We start from the raw sequence: 26675 nt of genomic DNA, 5'->3' as shown, positions 1-26675 counted from the left end.
TGACTGAATCTTACTCAACTATTTGTTACCAATTAAAGAATTTATTGTCGTTTCTATCAAAGTAGAATTTATTTTGCGATTTTTTTATAGCGGCGAAATAAATTACGGCAGCCGTAATACCAGTGCAAAAGATCTTGCCATTTATCTTTACGTTAATAATCTTATTTAACGTATGTGTTATATCTTATTCTTGCCAATGATTCTTGGCGTTTTTGATTGGTCATTGGAGCGGATTAATTTTTGGCTTTGACCAATCGCGAAATTTGAACGTGTAACCCGAGTGCAACGTAACTGAATAGAAAATGCTAATAACGTACGCGTGATTGAATGTTTTGGAAATGTGATGTGCAGCTTTTCCCTCGCAAAGTGTACAAGATTTTATACAAAGGTGAGCTTTCGAAAAATTCTTTATTAGAATCTCCGGTTTCAGTTAAATAATCGTAATCTTAAACAATCACATGTGCATCCCTCGTAAAAAAAATTTATTTCGATTATTCGCTAATATTAACATGTTATTTCCATACTTTTTAATTTTAAATGCTAATTAAATAGAAAATTTTTATGGATTCTTTCCATTACAAAAGCGTATAAATTTCTCGTAAACATTAAATAATTCAAATGCACGATATCAGAATGAAGAAGTTAATGGCCCTGTAACAAAACTAGTTCTGCTTATAAATATAAAATCGAAACATTTATCATCTGTGATTAGATATAACGATAAGTAAAATCTTGAAAACGAGACTATTTTGGATAAAAGGTTTTTGGAAATTGTTGGAAAAATTCAGCGGATATTTAACTTAACCGTTCGGTAGAGGCTTCGAAAAGGATCGGTGATATTCGGATATGTTCGGCCGGTGACGGAGAGTATCGGTGGCGCGCGCGAGTCACTCGGATGGCCGGGGGCCGCCATTTTCCTCCAGCGAGGGAGACAGTCGCGAACGTAGTTCCGCGCATTGTCGACCAATTTTTTCGTCGAATCGAGAGATTTTCGGTAAGAACTGGGGCGTCGGGCGGGCGCGCGTGACCCCAGAGCCCGTATCCGAGTGAGTATCGTTCCACGGGAGGCTCGAAGTCACCCGTGGACGCCGCGAGAACCGTGTGAATCGTAATACAGAGTCAAGGCGCCGCGCTTATACCCCCGATCGAGACACAATCGTAAGAACGCCGTGTGAGAGAGTGAATAGTTTGGTGATCGCAGTGTAGCCGGTGAAAATACACGAGTACCCAGGAGTACCGTGGACCAAGGAATACTGGGAGAATCGCCTCCGACAGGTTAGTCAGTGTTTTTCTCACGTAGATCGCGCCGCCGAGAGGCTCGGTATACGCCGTGTGCGTCGCTCGCGCGGCCCCTGGTGTGCACGGTGCATGCGTGCACACACGCACCGGAGAAAATTCCGCGGGTTCATGCGTGTGTATTTGTATGCGTTTCTATCTTCCGTCTCTACTCTGAACGTACCAATACAGTGCATACATAGTTCTTCGTTTAACCGTTCCACCGTCTCTCTATATGTATATGGCGAATGTATGACACTTAGTGTGCGAGTGTGCTGACTAGTGTGATATGGCGGGAGACGCCGCGCCAGCAACGGCCACGCGCCTTTCTTTTTATTCAGCCCTCCGCTCTCGCCACTGGCCCGATTATTCTATCTTTTCTCCTCTTTTACCCATACTTTTCAACTTTTAAAAACTTACACAGAGTTTTCGACTCGTGCCTCACGAAACCCGAACTATTCGACACTTAAATACTCTCTTTTCCACTGAATTGTGTGTAATCGTATCTTGACGTTGACCTTCGGCAACGCTTCAACCTTTCCGATGAAACGTTACATGTTCGTGTTTCTCACATTTCCCTCGGTATACTTGTTTATACGTATCGACGCGTAACATTCTTTACTATAATATGCAAGTTCATTACAATATGTTAATATTCGAGTAGGATTCCAATGGGTAATTAAACGTCTTATCTGTTTTATCACGACACGTAAAGGAGTATAATAACGGTGCTTATTCGAAATAAATCTGCACCGGTTAAATTACCGCGTGGTACGAATCGTACGATTTTCCTTCGATTTATGGTTACGCTATAAAACGCACGTGCGAACCAGGCGAATTTTCTGACATATCAGACGAGTATGAAAATTGTTATGAATTATTACTAGGTGGCAGCACTTTGCGTTGTACGCTTTGAAATTTCATTTATGAAAAGAAACATTCGCAGGGAATTTTCAATCTTCGTCCATCTGTGTATGCACAGGTATACTTACGCGTATATGAGAACTCGGTCGAATCAAGTTCGCGTGATGTTTCCTCTTTACATTTTAATAAATCACGTTACTGGAAATGTTTGATTTGCCGTTCGAAGAGCATGCCGGAGGAGCGAAATGCCTATGGTGCAGTACAGTCTAATGTAAATCATTTATTCCGCTAAGTGTACGTATCATGCGACTGACCGCCATTTGGATAGACGCTTCTAGAATATCATTCATTTGTATCTCCCGCTCCTTCCGTCGACAGGCCTGTCTTCTCCATATCTATTTATCTCTTGATATACACCATATTAATGTGTTTTGCATTTTTCACGCCAGAGACTTACATACGCACACACACGCTCGCTATCTCAGAGAATTTTCTTAAGCGAGAACATAATTTAAGAACGCGTTTACACGCGTCGCTAATTATCGCACCACGTTCGTGCTACAAATTAGCATCCTTCTCAGAGTTCGAGCGAACTTTTGCGAAAACGATTATCATTCGTGCTTGTGGGTGACACCGCGAACGCACTTAGTGGTTCTCAACTTTTTCCGCCCTGTTTCCTAGTGTCCCGCTGTTGTCGCCTGAATCTTTTATACGCGTTCGTGCAACCCGCATCCTTTGATTGATTTCATATATTGCTTGCTTCTCTTACAATACAAAGTTGTAGACGACTGTTTTAGCGTTCACAACTAATATAACGAACTTAATTAATTTTAAAAGTTTGTCGATTTTTTCCATCTATCCTCAATTTTTTAATTGGTTTTATTCGTTTCTTTTACCATTTTCTAATTAAAAAAAAAAAAAGAAAAAAAAAAAAGAAAGAAAGTTTTTCTTAACATTGTGAAGTAACGAAGAGTTAGGATGAAAAAGAATAATCATGTTATTTCATTTCTTTATTGAGAAAGATTATAATACGAACAACAATTAAGTATTAATTATATGGTCCTTCCGTGGTTTAATAATAACTTGATACAATTTTTGCGATTATTATTTATTAAAAAGTAATATACAAAAGGAATATTTATAAATTAAAAATGACATAACCACGAAGTTTACATAACTGGATTTTCGTGCATGCACAAGTGAAGTTCAAAAATATTTTGTAACATAATCAGTGCCACTTATACTACAACTTCAACACACGCACTGGTTTGGTTTTTCCACGAGTTCGATGTTCTTGTCTGGACTTGGTTAACAAGCTTCCGTTCGAAACGATAAAGCATGCTAACGACCTACTAATCTGAAATGTGTAGGGTTCGAACGACTGCAAAATATTAGAAGCGTGACATCGCGTTTTCCGATCACCTAACATTGGAATAATAAAATTATACAAACAAAATGAACACGATAAAAAAAGAAAAAGGGAAAAGAATGGTGGGGAATTAAAAAAATACTTTTCGATGTTCGTGTGTACTGTAATGTGAAATAGAAAATGTAGAAATGATGCGAAAGTAGTGGAAAATTTCGGTATGTACGCATAGTTCGATGGCTAATAGCAAGTGTTAAAGGACGTCGGCGCCAAACGGTATGTCGGATTGCGTAACTTTCGCCGAATTTAACGCGAATATGGAACGAACGCGTCGCGTACGTTTCCCTTATTTCGTTTCACCGCGCCGGTGCGCGCGCCACATGCACGGGTAACTTATTCATCGTTGATTGTGTCGGTATTTAAACGAGCTCCTGTTCTGGCCTTACGTAATTTGCTGAACGCGGAGAGCAGCGGTATACACGCGCTCGGTTGCTTATTCAGCGATGTTGTGACCTGTATTCACGTCGCGACACTTCTGTTTCTTTTTACTAGAAACCCACTCACGGCTGGCCGTGTGTATGCGCGCGGCATCGCGTATATTTACGTTTTCCTCGTTGGCGCCGCGTAAATCCATCTCCTGCAATCGTCCAGGAGAAAGGAAACGGCAAGGCGTTATCCTTCGAGAAAGTTAAGTCGTTCTCAGTTTGACGAAGGAGGTCGGTTTTCGCGCCATCGTCACTGTCCAATCGCGTTTTTCCTTTATTTAGGCCCTCTCGGTTCGCAAGAATATCTTTGCTGTCCGCCTAACGTCTCCCTTTCTTTTTCCGCGTTCTCTTTGCTAATTGTCTGACAATTCCTACATCACAATATATATTCATTCTAATATATATATATATAGTATTTATTATGACAGAATGTTACTTGCAAGATATCGACTATAATTCGGTATTTGGTTTCGTTAAGTAGTAGATCGATAGTAGTAGTCTTAGTGCTTGTTAACCGACGGTTGGACATAATCGGGTCATATATCGCGTTCAATTCGGTTAAGGAATATGTCGCTCGTACGGGTCGTGGGATGGTGCGTGGCTTAGAATTTTTGTTGCCATTTGGTTTACTACTTATCGATGATTCATGGTTTATAGCGAGCCACGAGGTCGTCGGAAGAATGAATTTGTTATTGTTTGTTTGAGACTCGGTTCGCACAGAAAGATACGTATGTTGCGATTATGTATCGCTCGAAAGCAACGTCATGTCGTCTCCTAAACACGAAACTAATCCGCTGTCACTTTCTTTTTACAAAACTATCTATCGTGTACCTATTATTAAGCACAAATAAGAAATAAGAGCAACATTTCAAGCGTTTGTAAAATTTGCTCGATTATATTCCCTGTTTGTCGTATTATATATTTGTCGTATATTGTCGTATAACGCGCGCTGAGCTAAATCAGTTCGTTACACGACTTGCATAGTCTTCGATGGGATACAGATGCGTTGCAGGAACACCACGTACACCTATGTACCTCTTCAGAAATGTTATCGCCTGCACTGATAATGACGCGATAATGCGAAAAATGAACAAGTGCCGTATTTTCGAATGTTAAGTTGCTCGAACGTTTATAGTTAAATTAAAATGTACCATTACGGATAATCGATTTCCGATTTTTTTCCTTTTTAACGCAGCGATGGCTATTATTTTCATCGAAGGATAAACATTTATTTGGAAAATAAAAGTTTCAAAAAAAAAAAAAAAAAAAATAAAACGTGCGGACAAGTATAAACAAGGATGCACAAGCGAAGTTTGTGTAGGCTTTGTTCTCCGTCGTCGCTCTTCCGTCATTTTTTGTCGCGTAATTAAAGCGTGAAATCGCCACGAGGAGGAACGGGAGGAGAGATGACGAAAGCTGGCCAGATAAAGAGAGAGATAGCAGGACCGTCGAGAGGGGGGAGGAAAAAAGTGTCCCTGTCTCGTACGAGGCTCGGGTGGAACCAAACCGCGGCGGTTATTATCGATCTCTCGGCATCGTTACACTTCGTCCGGGATCCGTACAAGTGCGGTAAAAGGCACGAGAGAGTGGTTACGTCGATTGTCCACGGGCTGCAGAGAGAAGCGGCGCTCTACAGGCTGTTTCTAAAATAAACGACCAAAGCTTTTCGAGTGCGTTTTGTTTACCTTCACGATGGGGGACAGATCCCACGTTCACAGCCGCGGAAGTGACTTTTTTTTTTTTTATAGGTCGCAGTCATTTTTTGTTCGTTACAGGGATTTTTCTGATTTAGAAGAAAAACATACTGACTTTCTTTTTATAAAATCATTGTGAATACTTACTTGTTTTAACCTATGTCCCGAATTCATTTAACGAGTTGAATAGAGTATAGTTTTAGCTAGTCGTTTACGAAATACTCTTATAAAAATATTGACGACAAGTACCTAGTCGTGATAACAAAATATTTGTTGATATTTATGAAAGTGTTTTACAAACGATTAAGGAAAATTTACCTTATCTCACAGAACGTATTTTGGGGTACCTGTATTACATGGACATGATAGGAATATGTGACCTCGGTTGACAAGGTGAAACCGACCTTGAAATATCTGTGATTAATAGTCCTTGAAAAATCTGAAATAACTTTAATCTGGCCTACCACACCTAATCGTACATAACTTATCTCCATTATAGTTACTCCGATTAGATTATTAACGGATGCTGGTTAAGATCCAATTATGCGAATATATTACTTGTAGGTAGTTACAGTTGTTCGTTTACACTGCTATCGTCGCCAATGTTCAAATTACATCCTAGTCTCTTGACTAGTAAAGTAGCTTGAGAACCTGCGAGAAGTTTTTTGTTAGGAAAGAAAACCATTTCTAACCGTTAACGGTGAAGACTTATTTCAATTTTAAACGCTTGCAAACTAGCTGGCTATCCTTGCAAACCTTTGTCGCAAACAAAAGATAGCCATAACTCGAAAGGGAGTATTTCCCCTCCGTGTCCATGGGATCTTTTCCCATCCTCAAGGTGAACATCGTTAAGGCCCGCAGGAATCGGCTGAAACGAGAAATACAACTTTTATCGGATGACTACAATTACACAAAGCTTATAATATATTATATATATTGTCATTCAAACTTTCCTCCAAGTTGTCTTGTAGGTGACAGGTAGGTACTACTTATGTAAGGAAGTGAAGTAACTGTAAAAATCATAGAGTGTGCATATAACGTTAAATTAGCATTGCATCGGTTTAATAAAATTGAAAAATACAGATTATATTTTTTATATGGAAACTTACCTTAATATGAATTTAAAAATAAAGCTCGGCAACCTATTTTACACGTACAAAAATGATAATATTTATTCTATTTTTTAATTATAAAATTTTAGAAATTTTATTAGAAGCAACCAGATTATCCTATTAGATCCCAAATGCTTTTCTCTGTTTTAGAACACCCTATATACATAAATGTATCGACAAGTCAAAACACGTACGTATCGTTTAAACGATTCGCGTAGTAGTAGTAGTAGTCTCTGTCTATAGTAAGCACGAACAGTTCATCTTGTCCCGTTATGGACGAAACGTTTACGATAGTAGTATACACATTCAAAATTTGTTCGCTCATTTTAGAAGCGCTGTATATATCCGATCGTTCCGTAGAAATTTCAATGTAACAGCCTAAGTGGCATGTGGATGAGTGCACGACAAAGAGGGAAAGGGAGAGCGAAAGAACGGTCTGGTCGGTTGTAACAGGTGCCCCCACCCGTTCTCTCGTTGCCCTTACTCTCCTTGCCTCGATGCCTCTCTTCTCCCGCAGCACTGTTCTCTTCAGGTTTGCCCTGTTCATCCTGTGTGTATATCTTATAACGTTTCCTATCTTCTTTCTCCTCGTCGTTACTTAGCCTCTTTTATGTAAGGCTAGCAAACTGACCTGACTCAACTATTGGGTATGCTATACTTCTCTCAGGGGAGAGAGACGAGCTATAGGTTTCTCCTCCTCTTTTCGGTTTCGTCGCTCAAGTTTCGTCGAGCATCATGAGGACGGGGCTTTCCGTTAGATGTCGTGTAATCAAAAATCTACACGATAGAGGGCACGTTTTTCGCCGTTTCCTGCCAGTTGTATGCGATTCGGACAGATAGTAATTTTACCGGATATGTCGACTCGAAGCTTTTCGTTACAATTGTATTCATGTAGAAGGATAATAACTCGTCTCATAGTAATCATATGCGTTGAATATACGAGTGTTTTCTACGTTTGAGCACGATTGAAAAGAACACAGAAATACTATTTATAAATTAGTCGATTAAAAGAGGTATTTTCATTTAGGATATTAGAGCGCAGAAACCTACAGAAAGAGAAACGTTTATAAATCCGAGATTGGAGTTAATGGCATTTTTTTTTTTCTCCACTACTAAGTGGCCCGGTATCGCTCGCAAATGGTATTCGATAGATACTAGAGCGTGTCGTACAGATTCGCGAAAAAGATATATGACAATTTCTATGCGAGCAGCCAGCGGAACGTTGGAAACTGTTTCGTATGCACCCTGATTTCTTTTCGTCATGGGCCGCTTCTTCTTGTACAAATAATCGAGAATAGGGAAAAGCGTAATTACTGCTATGCTATTCAGGCTACAGGCAATCGATTTCTACAATGCCTGTACAATGGAATGAAAATATAGATATTGCTATTCGTTTCTGCCAGTCTTGCGGAAAACGGACATGGATAGCTATAATAATAGATAAATGCACATGTATTACGTAAATAACGTGGAACAATGCGTCTGGAACACGCAAAAGAAACGACGTCATTGATCATACTTGCAACAAATTGGTTATTTGTAATCATGCAAATACGTCTCATATATTCTAATACGCATTTAAGAATTATTACCAATGTTTCTTCTTTAAATTATCGACTATGCTTTAGTATTCAATCATTTAGATCACTCGGATACCGAGATGTAATTGGTTCGATAGTAACGGACGCGCATCATGTATCTCCGTATTCATTGCTCAGTCAAAGAAGGTCCCCACAGTACGCTGTACATAACTACGGTCGTTGGAATATCTTCCAGTAAATTGACCGAGCTAAATATACTATACGCGTATATACCTGGAAATGTCTGAAATACTTCAGATTACAGGAATCGCGCTATAAACGAGATAAAACAAATAGAGATACGGCTGCTACGTGAATATTGGATAGTGGTGGGGGAGAAAAGGTGTGGATCGTTCGAAAGAAATATACAAAGTTAAGAGAAAGAAACTCGTCGTTGTCGTCATCGAGGTGATGTAGTCCGAACGTGAAGTACGACCCCAGGATAATGGGGGTAGCGCATCGCCATTGTAAACAGACTTGGAAGCAGTAAGCAGCTCCGGGATTTAGTTCGATGTGTCGGAGGATGGGGACAGCGGGAGGTGGTTGGGCGAGACGGGGAGTCTGACGGTTGGGATGAGGAAAGCCGGAGAGTAGGGTGCCAAAGCGGGGCGAGGGTGAGAGGGGACGTGTCGTGAAGAGAGGGGCAGACTGTCGAGGGTGGGAAGTTGCCGAGACATCGATCGGGCCGGCCATTGCTTGCCACACTCCACTACTAGGAGTCAAGATGCCATATCCACTACGAGGAACTAAACTCCATGAAACTACTCTCTGCCGCTCTCTACGCACTTGTCCTAACCCGCTGTAACTCTGTATAGGTGTGCGCCGCGCGCGCATAGGTCGAGCTGACGCGACGAACGTTGGGGACGATCACACAGCAGAAAGAGAAAGGGGGAGGGGGAGAGAGAGAGAGAACGGGAAAGGAGGCAAAAGAGCGACGGGGAAGACACGAGAAGCAAGTTTTATGTCCTCTGCGTACGTATTACGTAGCAAGCACGCACGTAGGTGTGTATGGGCACATCCACGAGAAAATAAGTGTACGCGGGACTCACTCATCGGTGCTGCTGCTGCTGCTGCTGCTGCTGCTGCTTCCATGCTGGTGAATCGCGCGCACAGAGGAGAGAGAGAAAATCGTTTGTATATACTTGCGGCCCCGTGAGGTCGCTTTTATACGCGCACTCTCTCACATACTTGAGCCGTTCTCGGACGTTCTTACGCGGGGACGCCAGCGAGCGTGAAGTAAGTTATAAATTGGCCGCTCTAATACGTGGACGAACTTGTTCTCCATGTAACCGTTGCGCCTAATGGGTTATAGGTCATTACGCTTCGCTAATGGATTATCATTTCTCTAGGAGTTATTAGTCCTTCCTTGCTCGATTGATTTGAGATATTGTGCTAATCAACGCGTCGAGCGCGTACAATATATATATATGTATGTATGTATGTATGTATGTATGTATGTATGTAAGTATTGTGTATTTCTCCGAACGATGTGTTCTTTAGATTATCGTGCCTCTAGAAATCATTCATTTCGTTGGATAGATCTCGCATGGGAAAATTCTGTCCTAACTGCGTTCGTGCTCAAATTAATTTAATATCTCGCTAAGTTTCTTCTTAACTAGAATTAGAACGACGAGGTTCTCAGCCCGAACCGGTTTGTTTGGTAATCTTGTCGTCGATTCGCTGAACTTCGCCGCATTTTCTTTAACGTATTTGCGATAATAATGATTTTACTACCGAGCCTGTTTCTTTTCATTTTTTCTTTTGTATTTTTAATATATCCAGCGAGGCATAGTGTGCAGTAGTAGTAGCGTATGGAAGGTTTTACGAACAACTTTCTTTGTTTCTTTGGAAGTGATTTATTCCGTGAAGCGCGTCTAGAATGGGCGCGGAAACAATAAGAAAAGTTGTCGCGGTTTATGTGGAAAATTCTGATTCAGAGCGGAAGAGGATATAGGGAACCGTAAAGAAGGAGGGGTTGGCGAAATCGACGGAGTGTATGTAACTTTGAAACTCAACAAGGGTATATTCATCGCGTTCCCCTACCCATGAATAGAAGGAGACACGAGCTGGCACATGTCTTCAGCCACACTGGCATTGTTCTTTTTATGTATGCTTCTCGATCGAGTCCTTCTTAACCCGACCGCGCGGCGCAGTGGTGAGGCAGAGTTATGCGAATGGATGGATCTCTCGTACAAGAGATGCCGTAACAATTCTTTGCATCGTAATACTCGAACGGACCGCGACCGTGCGCGCGCACGGTCAGATCTGATTTAACGTCACTCGTCGGCCGGCATGGAGACGCTTAAAGGGATGTTAAACGGATGTTAAACGGTTTTGAGAAGCGTTCCGTGTGCTCGAGTCGTTCCACTCGCCACCTGTCGGCCTCTCTCTCTCTCTCTCTCTCTCTCTCTCTCTCTCTCTCTCTCTCTCTCTCTCTCTCTCTCTCTCTCTCTCTGTCTGTCTTCAAGGTTTCAGATATGAATGCAACGAATGTGTGTAGTGACTCGACACGAGTCCGTGCTCTTGTACTTTCTCCCACGTACACTCTGTTGCACGCTTTTGCTCTGTAGGTTATTACTGGTTGAAAGTTTGAAGCGACGAACGATTGTACCGTCAGTTTACCGTCGTTGCTCCTATTATCGCTTTTGTTCAACGAACGTAACTGGCGACGCCTTTTGTCAGTGGCTAATTAAAAGTTTTCACCAACTTGGGAATCTTTAACGCTGAATTTTTCTGCTATCGCCGTTGTTCCTTTTGCGCGAACACGAACCACGCGGCGCTTGAATGGATCCGTAACTCCTGCCGAGGAATAGTTTGCCAAGGTAAACGCCCAGGGACGACGTTGAAACGTAGCGAGCCAAATGTTTTCCAAGTTGACTCGCACAAACTCGAATACTACTCGTGCGAGCCGGGATGAGTCACTGGGTGAGCCGATTTGACTGTCACGGTGCAAAGGCAGCAAGTTATTAATGCGTGCACCTATATCGATCAGTGTGTAAAAGAGGAGGCAGACACGGAGGTTCGTGCTTCGAGCGCACTTTGCATGTGCATCGACATTTGTAGAACCGAGTGCGATCTCAAGGCCGACACGGCGAATGAATTTACAGAGTTCAACCATTTGTTGTTTATCTTGTTTTCTTATTACTTTTTTCTCCTTTTTTTCTATTTTCTTTTCCTTTCCTTAGTTATTCCGCTTTCTCTCGATCTTCTTCTTTATTTTGCTAAAATTTTCTAAAAATCATATCAGGACTAATTTACAAATCCTTTCGGTTTTACGAAGAGGAAGAAAACAATTGTTTTAGTATGTTACAAGAGCAAATGTTAAATGAATTAACGGCACGGAAGAATTAGTCTTATCTTCAAAATAATTCGAGATGATTCATAGATATATAGCAATACTTCATGAATTGAATTTACATAGTAAACAAGTATGTAAAAAAATATCGCGTGAACATAAGCGATATATACAATAATTTATAAGCTGTCGTTATTAAGAAAAACGTTAGGAGTAATTAGAATGCTACCGTATTTTCTTTTAAACATTATCAATTGATTTATTGGTATTATCATAAATTATTGAAATAAGGATTTAATCTATTCTCTTTGACGAAGAATCAGTTAATTCGATATGATGGAGCAAAAAGCATTTCAAAAATTTTCCACATAAATATATACATACTACATTCGATTTAACGCGTAGATATGTATGACCTACGAAGTATTATCTTTCATTTCTATGAATCATCGTGCGTATCTTATGATCTTCAAATATATTATCTGTTTACTTAAAGATTTCTACCTACATAATCTCGTTATCAAATTATTATAAATAAATTATCTCACCCCTACTACTTTAAATAAGACGGTTCTTGCGCATTTTCAGTTGCATTTTTGAAATTTGTAAAAAATTTTAATTAATCCATGTAATAACGTACATAAATGTAAATAGTGTTTTCTAATAATTTTGCATCCTACGTTCAAATGAATAGCAAGCGTCTTCTCTTGCACAATAATTGAATAATGATATATTTAATGTATGTAACGTCAAAGATTGATATAATTTACTAGTTAATAATACTAGTAAACTACTAATTGTTAATATTGGCAAGTAATTAGTTGTTTGTTACAAGCTTTCACTGCACAAACAATTTTTACAATTTTATGTCGAATAATTTGTTAAGTTCGTTTGTAGAATTTTGCTTGTTTTATTATTTTATTAGACTTGTTGTCCAAGAGAATTTATTAGTGAGAGAATTGATAACTCGCAAGTCGCGATTGGTAAAATTTTGCCGATAATATTAGTTCAGTAGTGCAAGAAGTACCGGGAAATAACGTTTGCGCAACGTCGAAACCATTTACAATTTAGTTAAAACATCTAAATACGAAACTGCTTCTTTTCCACGTCTGAATAATTTTTTGCTCCAAAAAATTATTGGCGCAGGAAAGTTCTTTCCCTCCGTTTGGCCAGGAGAACGGTCGTAACTTCTTTTCAAACTATGTACATACATACATGAACCCTGAAAGCTAAACCTCTTCGTAAGTACCGACTCGACCGGTTTCTTTTTTGCTCTGGCGTACCATCAAAGGAGGGACAGTACGCGGTTGATGCTGACTGGTATCTGTTACAAAACGATGCTTACAAGCTCCTATACACGTACGTACGCGAAGAAAGGCAACGATGAACGCAAGCGAAACTCGCGCTTTCCTTGGAATCTCGTAAACTTCGTCTTGGAATTTCGATCGTTGCCTGCCACTCTGGACGCGGGAGGGGGTAGAGTTCTCAGGGAAGTGGGAGAAACATCTTTCTTCCTGAAACGTCTCGTCGAAGTTTACAGGCTTTACCTAGCTGTTTCCAAGTCACTTTTACTTTTGACCATTTTCACGTGAAATTTTATACTGTGTTTTGAAATCTTTAGCCCACAGCAAAGGAATTCAATTTATAAATTACCGACCTTGAACTTTTATGCAGAAATATTACAAGAAATAATCGCAAAGACTTATATCTAATAAAGTGTATCTTTTCAAAATGTTTAATCTTTTAACAATTCATACAATAATCTTAATTTTATATATACACCATACATATAAATCATGTATTGATCATATTGATAATAGTCATACGAAAAGGATGTCTTAATTGTGTCATTTAAATTTAATACCTTAAACTTTATATCCATACGAAAGCTCAACAATTTATGCAAATCATCTTAATAGCAACACTCTTAAGAACGGGCATACGAAACTCTTAAATTTTCTTCAAACACTCACAGCTCGAGGGAATATAAGCTTTGAAAAAATAAGTCTTGCCCCTCGTACCCGCATCCGCGTGTACATACGTGAAAACGTCTCGTTCCAGCTGCAAAATGGATGACCTGGGCCTGGGCCTGGGCCTGGGCCTGGGCCTGGGCCTGGGCCTAAATGGTTACGCCGCAGATTGACGCGACCGGTGCACGGAGAGAGTAGCACAAAAGGCAAACGAGAGTGACACCGGTCGCGCGCGGGTCGATGCCAATCGATCGTCACGGCGAAACATCGTGACGAAAGTTTGCGGAAAAGTGATAATTCCAAAACACCATTGCTTATTCGTGCAGCACCGTAGGAATGGATATAGGAGGAAGGAAGGATGGCCAAGACAGTAGGAAGCACGGGCGCGAGACGAAGGGAGAGACAGAGAAAGGGAGAAGGCACACGGCAGGAAAAGGAGGGAAGAGAGAGGATGGAGAGCAAGCCAGGCAGAGGCAGGCAACCAGGCTGGCAGGGCAGGCGTTGGAGAACCGAAGTTTCGCTTTAGGAGCGGAGAACTTAACTGAGTTAACTTTGCTGCCGAACCAAACTTTCCGCCAACTTTAAGTAGTCGCCTCTCCTCTTCTCCTTCTCCCTTTCCTCCCTCCTTCCCTCCCTTTCTACACTCATGGCCGTTCGCTCGTTGCCCGCTGGAGAGACGAACGTGGAGGCGGAAGGTACCAGAGCAACAGCCCCTCTCTTTACCCCTTTGCCGACCATTCCGTTGTGCCCAAGGATGAGAATGCCCGAACGCCGACACCGATACTCGTCATCATAATTGGACAAGTTTCTTCTGCTCCTTTCTCCATTCTAGTACTCGACAGATTTTTTACTGTTCTCTCTTTCACACACACACTCACGCGCGCGCGCGCGCGCGCGCACACACACACACACACACACACACACACACACTCTCCCCCCACCTACCCGTTTGCTTTGCTCTTTTTTCGTTTTCGTTCGTTTTTTACATTTACAACTTAGAACAAACTCTCGCTCTCTTTTCAGGTACGGGTATTTATTTAAGCGTCTGTTGTTCGTTGCGCAGAGTGCAACCGATTTTTGTTTCTACAAAGAGGAGGAGGCCGCGTTGTCCTGTATCTCGATGGCTCGTAGATGGCGCGTCGATTTTTATCATCGTAATTGGACGATTATCTTCTTTCATGTTCTTTATTCTTATTTCGTAATTTGAACGAATTCGTTGTTTCGTTTGCATTTATCGATGAACATGTATTGTTACAAGGAAAATTTATTCTTTGCAACGTGAAGATTGATTTTGGTTTTTGGTTAATTAAATGAAATTTCTGAGCTTGTAGAAGAATTTTTTAAAAATTGATGTTGATTTATAACTGATAAATTTACGTGTGCATAATATACCGGATATATCCAAGAAACATGAGAGAAGTTAAAATATAAATATTCAACATTTAGAACAGTAATTAAAATAACGACGTGATTTATGTTTAAAACTGACCTAAAATACGTATTTATTGGTGCTAACAATACATCGCTTTAAAAAGGTTTCCACGATGCCATATGCGTCATTATAACGAATGTTATCGCTAGTGCACTTTCCTAATAGACTTGTTTATTTTTAGCTCGCTATCAATGAGCATTCCTAATACCGGATTTCAAATAATAAAGGTTTTGTTATACCGAAATGGTTTCATTCTAATTAACTCCTTATGCATATTAATAGAAATATTTATCACGGAATATTTAATACATTCGTCCTTTGTAATATCGTTATATCATATATATATCGTGTGACTTCAAAAAACAAGAATAAAAGATGTATGTACGTATCTTTTACAAATATATTAACACTCTTATTATATAATAACAGAAATCTGTGCTCAAAGTAAACATATAATGTAACTTAACCTAACTTGCGATTAGGTTAAATTTAAACTTAAGGATAATGCAATTCTTAATTAATTAATAGCTATATCTTCTTTGCCTAATTACATATTCATAAGACGTGGCTGGCCGTATTCTTGAATGTTCACACTGAAAAAGTTTCGTAGCGATCGTATTATTAATGAACCTTTGACTTAATTTATGGGATCCTTCTTGAATCTGAATACACCTCCTCTCCTTGCCGGTCGATATAAAAAAATTTGCCGCGATTATTATCGCATTGAAGTCGTTTGAATTTCACGTGTCACTAACAAAAACCTAGTCACCTCTCTGCGCGGTAAGTTTTGAAACAAACTTTACTTTATCGTGGCTCGATTGTAGGAAGGGAGAGAGCTGGCAGGACGAGCTTCCCTCCCACCAACGGTTCTCCGCCAAGTAAAGTTGCTCCCAGGTTAGACAATAATTGGATAACTTCGCCCTCATAGCTCCCCATCCCACAGGCAGCTTCGTTGCCCCACCCTTGCTCTGCTTTTCCCCTCTCCCCCCTCATCTCCCACACCACCTTCCTCTCCGCCACCCTTCATCGTTGTATCTGTAACTCGAAAAACTCTGTTGCACACTGAGATTAAGCTAAAGGGTTGAATTCGACCGCTTAGTCGAAACGTTCGTTCTAAAAGCTCGATGAATTTTTAACTCGTTCTGGAATATCTTTTGATAACTTTTGAGAAGCTTTCATTGCTGTAAGGAACGTTGACAAGCGAACCTTATAAGTTGTAAACATTACATACAATATGATGCGTGGCTTCTCCAAGTACTATTCGTTAATTGATAAGATTTTAACAAAACCTCGGTTTATAATACAAATTCATATCGTAAAAATCATCTAGAAAACAATAAAAAAAAAAAAAAAGGATAGATTTGAATATTAGGCCTTATAATATTTGTTCATTTACTTACTCGTAAGTGCGAGGAGGAACTAAAGATTATAATCAACATAGTAACATTGGTTATATTTCATCGTCGTAATCATTTATTCATGCGCGGAACTGTATAATAAATAAAAATGTTCTTTCTGAGCGCACTTCCTCGACACATTGCTCCTCCATGTTACGAACCGTACGTGTATTACGTATGATATACGTTGCCAGCTGTCGAACAAGGGCTTAATCTCGCTTCCTTGCCTCTCCTCCTTTTGATGATATGAGCTTGCATTTTCGCTGAGTTGGCACAACATGTGCCCAAGTCAAAGTGCTTGGGTTTGCACTCTACGTTAGTATCGCATCCTCGCTTTCGCTGAGGCCAGCAGCGATCTCATTTTGTAGCCTTCTCCGTGGACTGTGTTTCCGATTGCCTGTGTGTATTGACCCACAGATTAAACATTCTTAATGTGTATCATTTATCTTATATTAACCTTACCACATAGAATGTTTCTGCTACGCCGGGCCAACTACTATAAACTCACTGAAGAAATCTCTGCGAGCACTTGTAACAAACGAGATCTCAATCTGTATCGTGAGTGTCACTGAAAAAATTGAATGAGAAAAATAGTTGACATAACAGGATAGAAAAAATTAGCATTATGGATTTCTATTTAAGACGATTATTAACGCGCTCTGAAAATTAATTGTAGGGTATAACGATAAGTGTATGATTGTTCGCAATTTCTTTGGTATAAAGCAGTTAAAGTAATGTAGAATTTTCTATTTCTGAACAGAGAAGAGAAGGTTGTTTGAATTGTAGTTCATCAGAGAATATTCTATAGTACTACACGGAAGTAGTACTAGCCTAGGTTATACCAATTGTCAAGAATACTATATTGAGGTACTTTGAAGAAAGTTTGATTCATTTTTGATGGATCTTGGTTAATTGTCGTGTGGTGACGGCGTCTGACGAGGGCGCCACGTGTCAGTTTCTCTACTTTCTTATGGAACTTCGCTGGTTCAGCATTTTTCCGTTCCGCCATATAAAAGCACCGGGTACTAAATCGACTCTTACCGAACATATTTTCTGTTTTCGTATAGTTGCCTGCGTATTGATCATATTGGTAGATACCAAGATTTTGAGAACTAGAATTTATGAGTTACTAAGCAGTTAATCGGACATTAAGCGTGCAAATGCATCATGATTGGTTTACAATTGCTGCCGAAAATGGGCTGAAAACGTCGACCCACTAACCAAAGCCAGGCATTCTATTATCAGTTCCGAAAACATTTGCCCCAGCTAGTAATTTCGTTCTCGATACATGGTGTGTCCTGTGCAATACTTTTTACCGCTGTTTCACACCGAAGTGTAGAAAGTTCATACGTATTTTTGTTTGACATAACACCTACGTTATATTCTTGAAACTTCTTATATTTTCCAAGCGCTTCTATCATTGTGCTGGACACGCGTACTGCGCAGGTTAAGCCGGCGCGTTTCAAGGTAACCTAAAACATTCGGTTTCGTACACGCTGTTAAGTGTTTCGCTTTCTGTAATATAAAGTAATGCTAAATTTTCTCACTTAACTGAGTACCGATATCTTGCCGAACTATTCATTGCATGATATTACATCCGTGAGTGAAATATTCGCAACCATACGTATCACATGGATTTCTTTTCTACGAAGAAATTCATGAAGGCGTCGAAATGTATGTTTATTGACCGAAGTTCGTACTTCATACGTATTGCGCTTTCTTTCTCAATATTTTAATTATCGAAGGTATAAATGTAATTGGCACAATTTTTTTTTTCTTTTTAGAAATTTTACTGCAAATTTTATCTTTTTAATATATATAATTTATACATCAAATAATATAAAATAAATTCTAATACAATTTAATTTTGTTTACGTTAACTGCAAAATATGTACGTATAGTTGATTACTACGAAATGATAAATAATTTTAATTCATTATTATTACTTAGTGGACTTTGCATAAGCGATATTTTAATTACTGTATTGCAACATCATACATTAATAGACATATTATTATGTTATGTATATAAGTATGGCAGGTTTCAAATGATTTATATCTTAAATAATATTTTATTTGAAATTTTCAGGAGACGGTGTTCAACAATTCGTGATGCGTTGGGGGTTCGGCGGTCCTTGTCCAAAAACCGACCAGAAATCAGTGTTAGAGAAGCAATTTGTGTGACAAAGCATAAAAGTGAAAAACTGTATTTTAAGATATACTCAGAGGCTTCCTTGTCAGTGGACTGTAGGACTTCCTTGGAAGAAAGCAGACATTCTTAGTGACACTGAAAGTACAAGTGAAAAATATAAAAATTGGGGGGGCTGTTTGACCGATGGACAAACGGAAGATGATGCCCAAACGCCCTCGAATGGATAGCCTGAGGGGTCCTATTGCAAATGGACCCATTCAGACACGACCATTAGTGGCTTTGTTAGATGGTCGAGACTGTTCTATTGAAATGCCGATTCTCAAAGATGTTGCAACAGTAGCCTTCTGTGATGCACAGTCGACATCAGAAATTCATGAAAAGGTAAGTTATCTGTCTATGATGTGTATTCTGTGTTATTAAAATTTCTTTTGATTAAGGAATATCTTTTATTTTATTATTTGTAATAATTCATCGAGATGTTACTATAACCTTCCTGTAGGTATTAAATGAGGCAGTAGGTGCGCTAATGTGGCACACTATAATTCTGACAAAGGAAGATCTCGAAAAATTCAAAACATTACGAATCATTGTAAGAATTGGATCTGGAGTAGATAATATAGATGTCAAAGCAGCAGGGGAACTTGGCATCGCTGTGTGCAATGTGCCTGGATATGGTGTTGAAGAAGTAGCTGACACTACTCTTTGTCTTATTCTAAATTTATATCGACGTACATATTGGTTGGCAAACATGGTACGCGAAGGAAAGAAATTCACAGGTCCAGAACAGGTGAGAATTTTAAAATGTGCATAGTATATTTATTGTGTTACGTTGCAAATGTATTAAAAGTCCAATTTGATATTTGATGTCTCCTAGGTCAGGGAAGCTGCAACAGGATGTGCAAGGATACGGGGTGACACGCTTGGTATAGTTGGATTAGGCAGGATTGGTTCTGCAGTTGCCCTGCGTGCCAAAGCCTTCGGTTTCACTGTCATTTTTTATGATCCCTATCTACCAGACGGAATTGAAAAATCTCTTGGTCTTAACAGGGTCTACACATTACAGGTTTGATATCAATGTTGTTGTTGGTTTTTTTTTTTTTTTTTTTTTCCTTAAGGTAATAGTGTAGTAATCTCAGTTATATTCTATAAAACTTATAATTATATGATTTATTACAGGATTTGCTATTCCAGTCAGACTGTGTATCCTTGCATTGTACCTTGAACGAGCACAATCATCATCTTATTAATGAATTTACCATCAAACAGGTATTACAGGCTAAATTTGAAGTTTGTTTGTTTGTTTTTTTTTTTTTTTTTTTTTTTTAAGGAAAATTTCTTTACTTTTTGTAAATGTATCTTGCACTAACAATGCAATATATAATGATATAGATAACAACCTTGTTAAAGATTAAAGTTATCTGTGATAAATTCTGTATTTTTTTTATTTTATCCACATTAATTTCTTATATCGTAGATGAGACCTGGCGCCTTCTTAGTCAATACAGCAAGGGGTGGTCTGGTTGACGATGACGCTTTGGCCGCAGCGTTGAAACAAGGCAGAATTCGTGCAGCAGCACTTGATGTACACGAAAATGAGCCATACAATGTTTTTCAGGGTCAGTCATCGCAGTGTGAGTTTTATCTATCCATACCACCTAACCCCTCTCTCATGTAACTAACGTTTTCCTTCATCATCTTGATCCTCCTTCTTCGCTATTGGATAATGTAAGCTCATGCAACAAAGGTAACGCTCAGAAGAAGAAAAAGAAAAATATTTAAGATATGCAAAATGTAAAATTTCAAATTTTCGTACGTATAGATAGTATAAAAAAAATATATATATATATTTTTACTCATATCATAAATATAAATTATTGCAAGGTGTAAAAAAACTTCAATATTACGCAGTTTACGATATAGAATCAGATATTTTTGTTTCATTGCACTCTTGATATACAGAAGAAACGAAAGGAGTTTTAAAAATTAAATATAATCGCTAATAACTATGAGCAGTTGATGCAACATCAAACACAACCAACAACAAAATATATGTATGCAAGAATATAATTACAGAGAAAAAATTGATAGCGGACAAGTATTGATATAAAGCACGATACCGAACAAATCGGATAATTATTACATTAGTATAATATTGAACATATTATTGTATTATTTTAGAATATCGTCTGCAAAAATGATTTTTTGAAACAATCTTATAATCCAATGCTCTGAAATGTGTTAATTACATGACGATATCTTAATGATTTATTAACATAGTATTATAGTGTATTCAATATTAATGAGTTCATTGATCATTCATGTATATTACTGTACATTGTTTATATATACAAATTTGATTTCGTTATTATTGGATTTGCTTAATGTGAAGCGCGCGCGTGAAAATTGATTCATGAATATTGAAGGGATAGTAAAGTAGCGTATTTTTCTGTATGTGTTCTATAGGTCCTTTGAAAGACGCACCCAATCTATTGTGTACACCACATGCAGCGTTCTATAGCGATGCAAGCTGCACCGAATTGCGTGAGATGGCAGCCAGTGAAATACGAAGAGCTATCGTTGGTCGCATACCCGACTGCTTGCGAAACTGTGTGAACAAGGAATACTTCCTTTCCTCAACCGGGTAAGCTTCGTTCGTATGTTAAATAAAGAAAGTTCAGCTTAACTTAAAAGAGAGAGAAAAAAAAAAAAAAAAAAAAGAAAAAGAAAAAAAAAGAAAAAGAAAAAGACCAATAAAAAAAGAAATCAGCGTAGGGTATTACTTTTTTTTAGTATCGTTGCATTTGTTTCTCTTACACCGGGGAAAAAGATATCGTAATTTTTACAGAAACAGATTTTCAAGCAGATGTTAACTCGTATTACATGGAAAGAGAATCGAGTGTGTAAAGTAACGTGGTTAGAAGCGTTCGAACCTTTGGATTTCCTAAGATCGATTGGGCACTTTGTAAAAGGCATTTATCGAAGTGGCCAATTTCTTTTCGCTTTCTCCAGCAGCTACCCTGAGGGGATCAACGGCGGATACTATTCCGGGGGGCTGCCCGTTCAACAGGCGCATTCAACGACTCCTCACGATTCTGCACCCCCACCTCCTGGTGGGCATTCCGTCGTCGGCGGCGGTGGTGGTGGGGGTGGTGGCGGACCGAACTCCTCTGCAGGCGGTGCAGGCGCCGGGGGTCCTACAGGCCCCACGGGTCCAACGGTAGGCGGCGGTGGGGCTGGAGGCCCTACTTCAGCTCCTCCTACTGCTGGATTAACCGGTATACCACACAGCATAGTGAGCGAGCCTGACCCCCGGCCAAGCCCACCTGCACCGAGCCCTCGTTGACCTTGAACCCCCGACGTCCACTCCAGCACCACCCTCCGATCTAATTTCCCTTAGCCATTCACACACGACCTCCGACGACAAATGGCCGATTGACTAACGTGTGTCGTGCACGATGTGCCCCAAAAATCTGTCCGCTGCTTCCGACGAACTCGAGGGAATCCATCCTTGAGAAAGAGTGAAATGAGAGAACGGGGGGTAGGCGGGAAGAAAGAGCGAGCGAGCGAGCGAGAGAGAGAGAGAGAGAGAGAAAGAAAGAACAAAATGGAGAAGAAGAAAACGCAAAGGAGAGAGAGAGAGAGAGTGAATGAATAGGAGAGAAAGATCGAGGTTTGCCTTGTTTTGAGTTGCTGCTGCGCGTGCGTTTAAAACGTGTGTTCTCCGGAGTGTACACGTGTTTTACGGACGTGTCGGCGTAGAGTATGGATGACACGTGTGAATGACGCGCGCATGTATGATGAGCTTGAGTCTGCGTTTGGTGGACTCCTGGAATAGTGCATTTGATGTAACATTGTGACCAAACCAAATACAGTTGGGCAGTAATGATGACAGTTTATAAGATGTCGTGGCTAAAGGAGGAAATAACAAACGGTGGGTAAGAATTCTCTGTGTCGTAATTTTGTATAATTCACTTCATACTTAACCGCACGTGACTTTAGACAACACAAATGATGACAGAAAGAAAAAGCAAATACAAGGAAAATGAAGTTTCATTGATTTTTTTGTTTTTGTGTTTTGTATTCCGTTTTTATCGAAGTTTGATCAAACTTTGGTCGATCAAGATTGGTAATTAGTTCCTCAGGCCCATGATCAGTTCTTCCTTTTATAATGATACCTGCAGCATCGAGAAGTACATTGGCTAGTCATAGAGTACAAATCAAACATGGGTGAACATTACATCTGGCACACAGTTGAAAAGCAGCATATTAACGAGTTTAGCCTAAATATCCTGTATAAGTTTTATCAATGATATTTCGCTTCCAGTTAAATAGGTTTAACGAGACGTAGGGAATAAACAATTTCAGAATTTCTTATTTCGTATTTGCATTAGTTCCATTTGTAATTTTTGCGCTACATAATAGTTTAGTATCCTATGAAAACATCTAATACTATAAATAAAAGAAAAACCTCCCTGTTCGATATAAATATATATACATATATATATATACACACACACACACCGCATATATATATATATTATATGTTTTAATCCTTCATATTCTTTCATTTCAAACATGAAACATGTTTTTAGCGAAGTCATGCATTATTTTGCCACACTGTATTTGGGTTCGCGCATGCTCTTTAGTTTTTGTTTCTAAAAGAGAACCATACTCCCGAGAGCATATATATAAATATATAATTTGGCAACTTGAATAATTTTTACAAACTTTATTTCTTTCGTGGACGTTGTGACTCTCAGTGTTAGTATATTACATTAAAATGGAAGATGTAGTTGCTCACAGATACATTTTTATGTTTCACTTAAAGATCATGAAAATGCTGCGTGACAAAAGCAAAAGGAAACGGAAAAAAAAAAAAAAGAAACGAATACGAACTCAGTAGTATATCTTACCTGTGGTAAAAGTGACTAAAAATAACGAAAGAAATTGTAAAAAAGTATGTAACCGTTGGGGCATTCTCAAGCGTGTGGTACATCACTATGTTGTTGATAGTACTAAATAGGACTTGGTAAAACCGAATGCCTGATTTATTCATATTTTTAAATGTCGATTACCGATACAAACAGACGCATTTCAATTGCCTTACGATATATATGTACGATCAAAGTAAGGTTTGTTTGTCTTTACGTACCGATCGGTAAAACAAATTAAAAATGTATTGAGAAACTTAGTAAAGAAGGTATAAATGATGGTATTCGTGAGAAGGGAAGAAACTGCTCTTGGTAATTGAAATTTTATAAATTCCGATTGTTCTAACTCTTCCAATTTTCTAAGTTTTCTTTTTATTTTACATGCGAAAATTTGAAGTGTACATATAAATGCGAGATTGTTTAAGTTGCAGAAATATAAACTTTAGGGTTAAATATGATTTTTTTATTGTACATTTAAGAATGATAGCGAATGGAAGATATATTTTTGAATGGGGCATGATATGACTTTTGTAGATAAAATATTAGTTTCCTCCTTTTCACGAATGCTGTTCACTGCTGGAAAAAAAAAAAAAAACTTATTGGTGACGATAGGATCAACGCGGGTGTATAATAAGACGAATTGTTTCAATAAACTGAGAAAAACGTGTCGTCTTTAATTTTTGTGGCATCTATTTTTGTACTTTTTTCGAGTTACACTCACGAATGCCTTAACGTTCTGTAATTGAATGCAGCATCTTCATCCGAAGTGTTTAAATTCGTAAATAACGATAATAATAATAATAATAATAATAGGTAACATCGATAAGTGGCATTTTGATACAGAGTATTTTTGTGTTTTCTGAAAGGGACAAAAAACCACTTATTGTTTCAGAGAAAATAAATACCTATCGGTTAGCGTTCTTTAAGTGAGTGAGATTGTGTACGGAAGAAAGAGAGAACGAAAGAACACACGAGCGAAAGGTAGTACGAACAGAGACAAGTTTTATTAATTGATAATTATAATATGATTAATTATTGTATTAAGTAAAGTAAAAATGCGATGTTACGAACACTTGAATATATTATCGAAAGATGAATCATTAAAAGAAAAAAAGAAAGAAAAACGAAAAAAAAAAAAGATGAAAGAAAGGACAAAATGGACAATTTTTTGAGAAAAAGATTATTAAAAACGATGATAATAATTAAATAAAAAAGAAAAAAGAGAAAAAAATGAAGAATATGAAAAATCTATTTTAGAGACACACATATCTATTCGGTTTTTTTTTTGTATCATTTCGTTTGTCGGAGAGAAAGTAAAATTTATCGCGATGGTTAATCGTCGTCATGTATAATTGCGGATCGTCGTAATGGCGTTGGTTATTAATTTTAGACGCCATTTCGGAATTGTCGCGCGGTTGTAAAAAGCGTTCAACTTTCCAACACACTGCGTGTCCGTGTTTCAAAAGGAGTGCAAATATTGTGAGAAGAAAAGTGATATATATATATATATATGTGTGTATATATATATATATATACACACACACACACACGATTAATTTTTCTGTTTCTCAATGATCGATACATATGTATATTACGTCAGATGAAAGGATTTTTTCTTTTCTTCTTTTTTTTTTTTTTTTTTTTTTTTTTATTTCTTAATATTATTTAAAGTCGTTCGGAAGACAAAAATAGACTGAGTTGTTTGGTATTATTCATCGATGCTTTTGGGATAAATATGCACCTTACACGAGCTTTTGCTTCGAAGCTTTCACAAGCGAATGACAAACCATTCCAACTGTTGTAGAGATCAAATTACCGAACAACACTTGATCGATAAATATGAGACGATGTAGGAGTGAGAGAGCGAGCGAACGAGCAAGCAAGCGAGAGAGAGAGAGAGAGAGAGAGAGAGAGAGAGAGAGAGAAAGAAAGAAGAAATGAAAACATAAAGCATCACAGAGACACATACAGTGTGACAGAGATGACATTATACAGTTCTAAATAGAGATACGCTACGTACACGCTACACGTGGTACGTTTGTCGCGTGACGAGATGGTCCAAAAAGCTGCAGGTTTGTTTAGAGGACTTCAATATAGAGAATCGGGGGTCAACTCGTCCCTGCAACAAGTCGTACCGGTACATAACGTAGGAACATTATACATACGTTTTCTTTCTTTTCTTTTTCAAGAATATTATTACTTATAAATACATCATTATATATATATATATGAAGAAAGAACGAGAGCGTGAGCGAGAGAATTTTGACGAATGAATAGGAGATACTATTCTAAATGATGGAGAGAGTTGTTTTTATATAGTTTTAATTGTGAAGAGAGGTAAATTAATGCGAGGATTCGTGAACCAATATCTACGCACTTAATTACCAACTAGCCGGCGAATATGAAGCCTCCTTTTCCCCCCTTCTTTCTACGAGAAAGTATGTGGGTCCTGATGCTGTGGGATTACAAACAAAAAAGAACTCATTCATCCGTTTTTAATTAGTCGTTCTCATACGAATATTATATATATTATATATTAATATAATATATATATATATGTATAAATATATATTATATATATATATATATATTATATGTAGAGAGGTCGTTCTTTTTTCTTGTTTTTTTTTTTTTTTGTTCGATGGAAATGGCGCCAAAACACCTTCGTTTTACAATTATGAAAAAGAAGCAAACTGAGAAAGAAAAAGCCACATAATGAAAATTGAAGATGGTGAAAACAGCAACATTAATATTATAATTAATAATAATTATAATAAATACAATATTTGTACAATAATCAACGGTGCTGTGGTGGATGCTGTAGGTCTAAATCTGCGATACCCTGTTAACCTATCCTGACCTATTTGTAAACAATTCGTAAACGTATAAGTGAACGAACAAGAAATTTCGCGGGTGCATACTTTCTAAAATTATAACGATGCCGATACATTTCGTTTTTCATTTCCTTCGATTTAATGTTCCGATTCAGGAGGTGATGATGGCGATGATGATGATAATGATGATAACGATGATGATGGTGATTGATGATGATGATGATGATGATGATAATGATGATGGCGGTGATTGATGATGATGATGATGATAATGGTAATGACGATGATG

At 38.4% G+C, this 26675-nt stretch overlaps 1 protein-coding gene and 1 long non-coding RNA gene across 8 annotated transcripts; one reads left to right on the top strand and one right to left on the bottom strand.

Annotated features, from left to right (window-relative positions):
• The first annotated feature begins 270 nt into the window (after positions 1-270).
• On the top strand, positions 271-26349 carry Ctbp (C-terminal binding protein). 7 transcript variants are annotated; one of them, XM_072015782.1, is made up of 8 exons: positions 271-388; positions 18559-19002; positions 19121-19408; positions 19496-19684; positions 19798-19887; positions 20096-20252; positions 21085-21262; positions 21631-26349. In XM_072015782.1, the coding sequence occupies exons 2-8, from the start codon at positions 18805-18807 to the stop codon at positions 21962-21964; spliced, it is 1434 nt and encodes a 477-aa protein (XP_071871883.1). In that variant the 5' UTR covers positions 271-388; positions 18559-18804; the 3' UTR covers positions 21965-26349. The 7 variants fall into 7 exon arrangements, with proteins under 7 accessions (XP_071871883.1, XP_071871884.1, XP_071871879.1 ...); XM_072015783.1 differs by lacking the exon at positions 271-388 and adding an exon at positions 891-1275 and having other exon boundaries at positions 21634-26349; XM_072015778.1 differs by lacking the exon at positions 271-388 and adding an exon at positions 892-1275.
• Positions 15023-17024, bottom strand: LOC139993760 (uncharacterized). Its single transcript, XR_011801458.1, has 3 exons — positions 16933-17024; positions 16474-16851; positions 15023-16399 (listed from the first exon to the last, which is right to left on the bottom strand). It is a non-coding gene; the product is annotated as an uncharacterized lncRNA (long non-coding RNA).
• Positions 26350-26675: the final 326 nt, after the last annotated feature.

The sequence above is a fragment of the Bombus fervidus genome, chromosome 13 (genome assembly GCF_041682495.2).
Source record: "Bombus fervidus isolate BK054 chromosome 13, iyBomFerv1, whole genome shotgun sequence".
Classification (NCBI taxonomy): Eukaryota; Metazoa; Arthropoda; class Insecta; order Hymenoptera; family Apidae; genus Bombus; species Bombus fervidus.
Note: the sequence above shows the minus strand (reverse complement) of the source record. Positions and strands in the feature narration are given on the sequence as shown.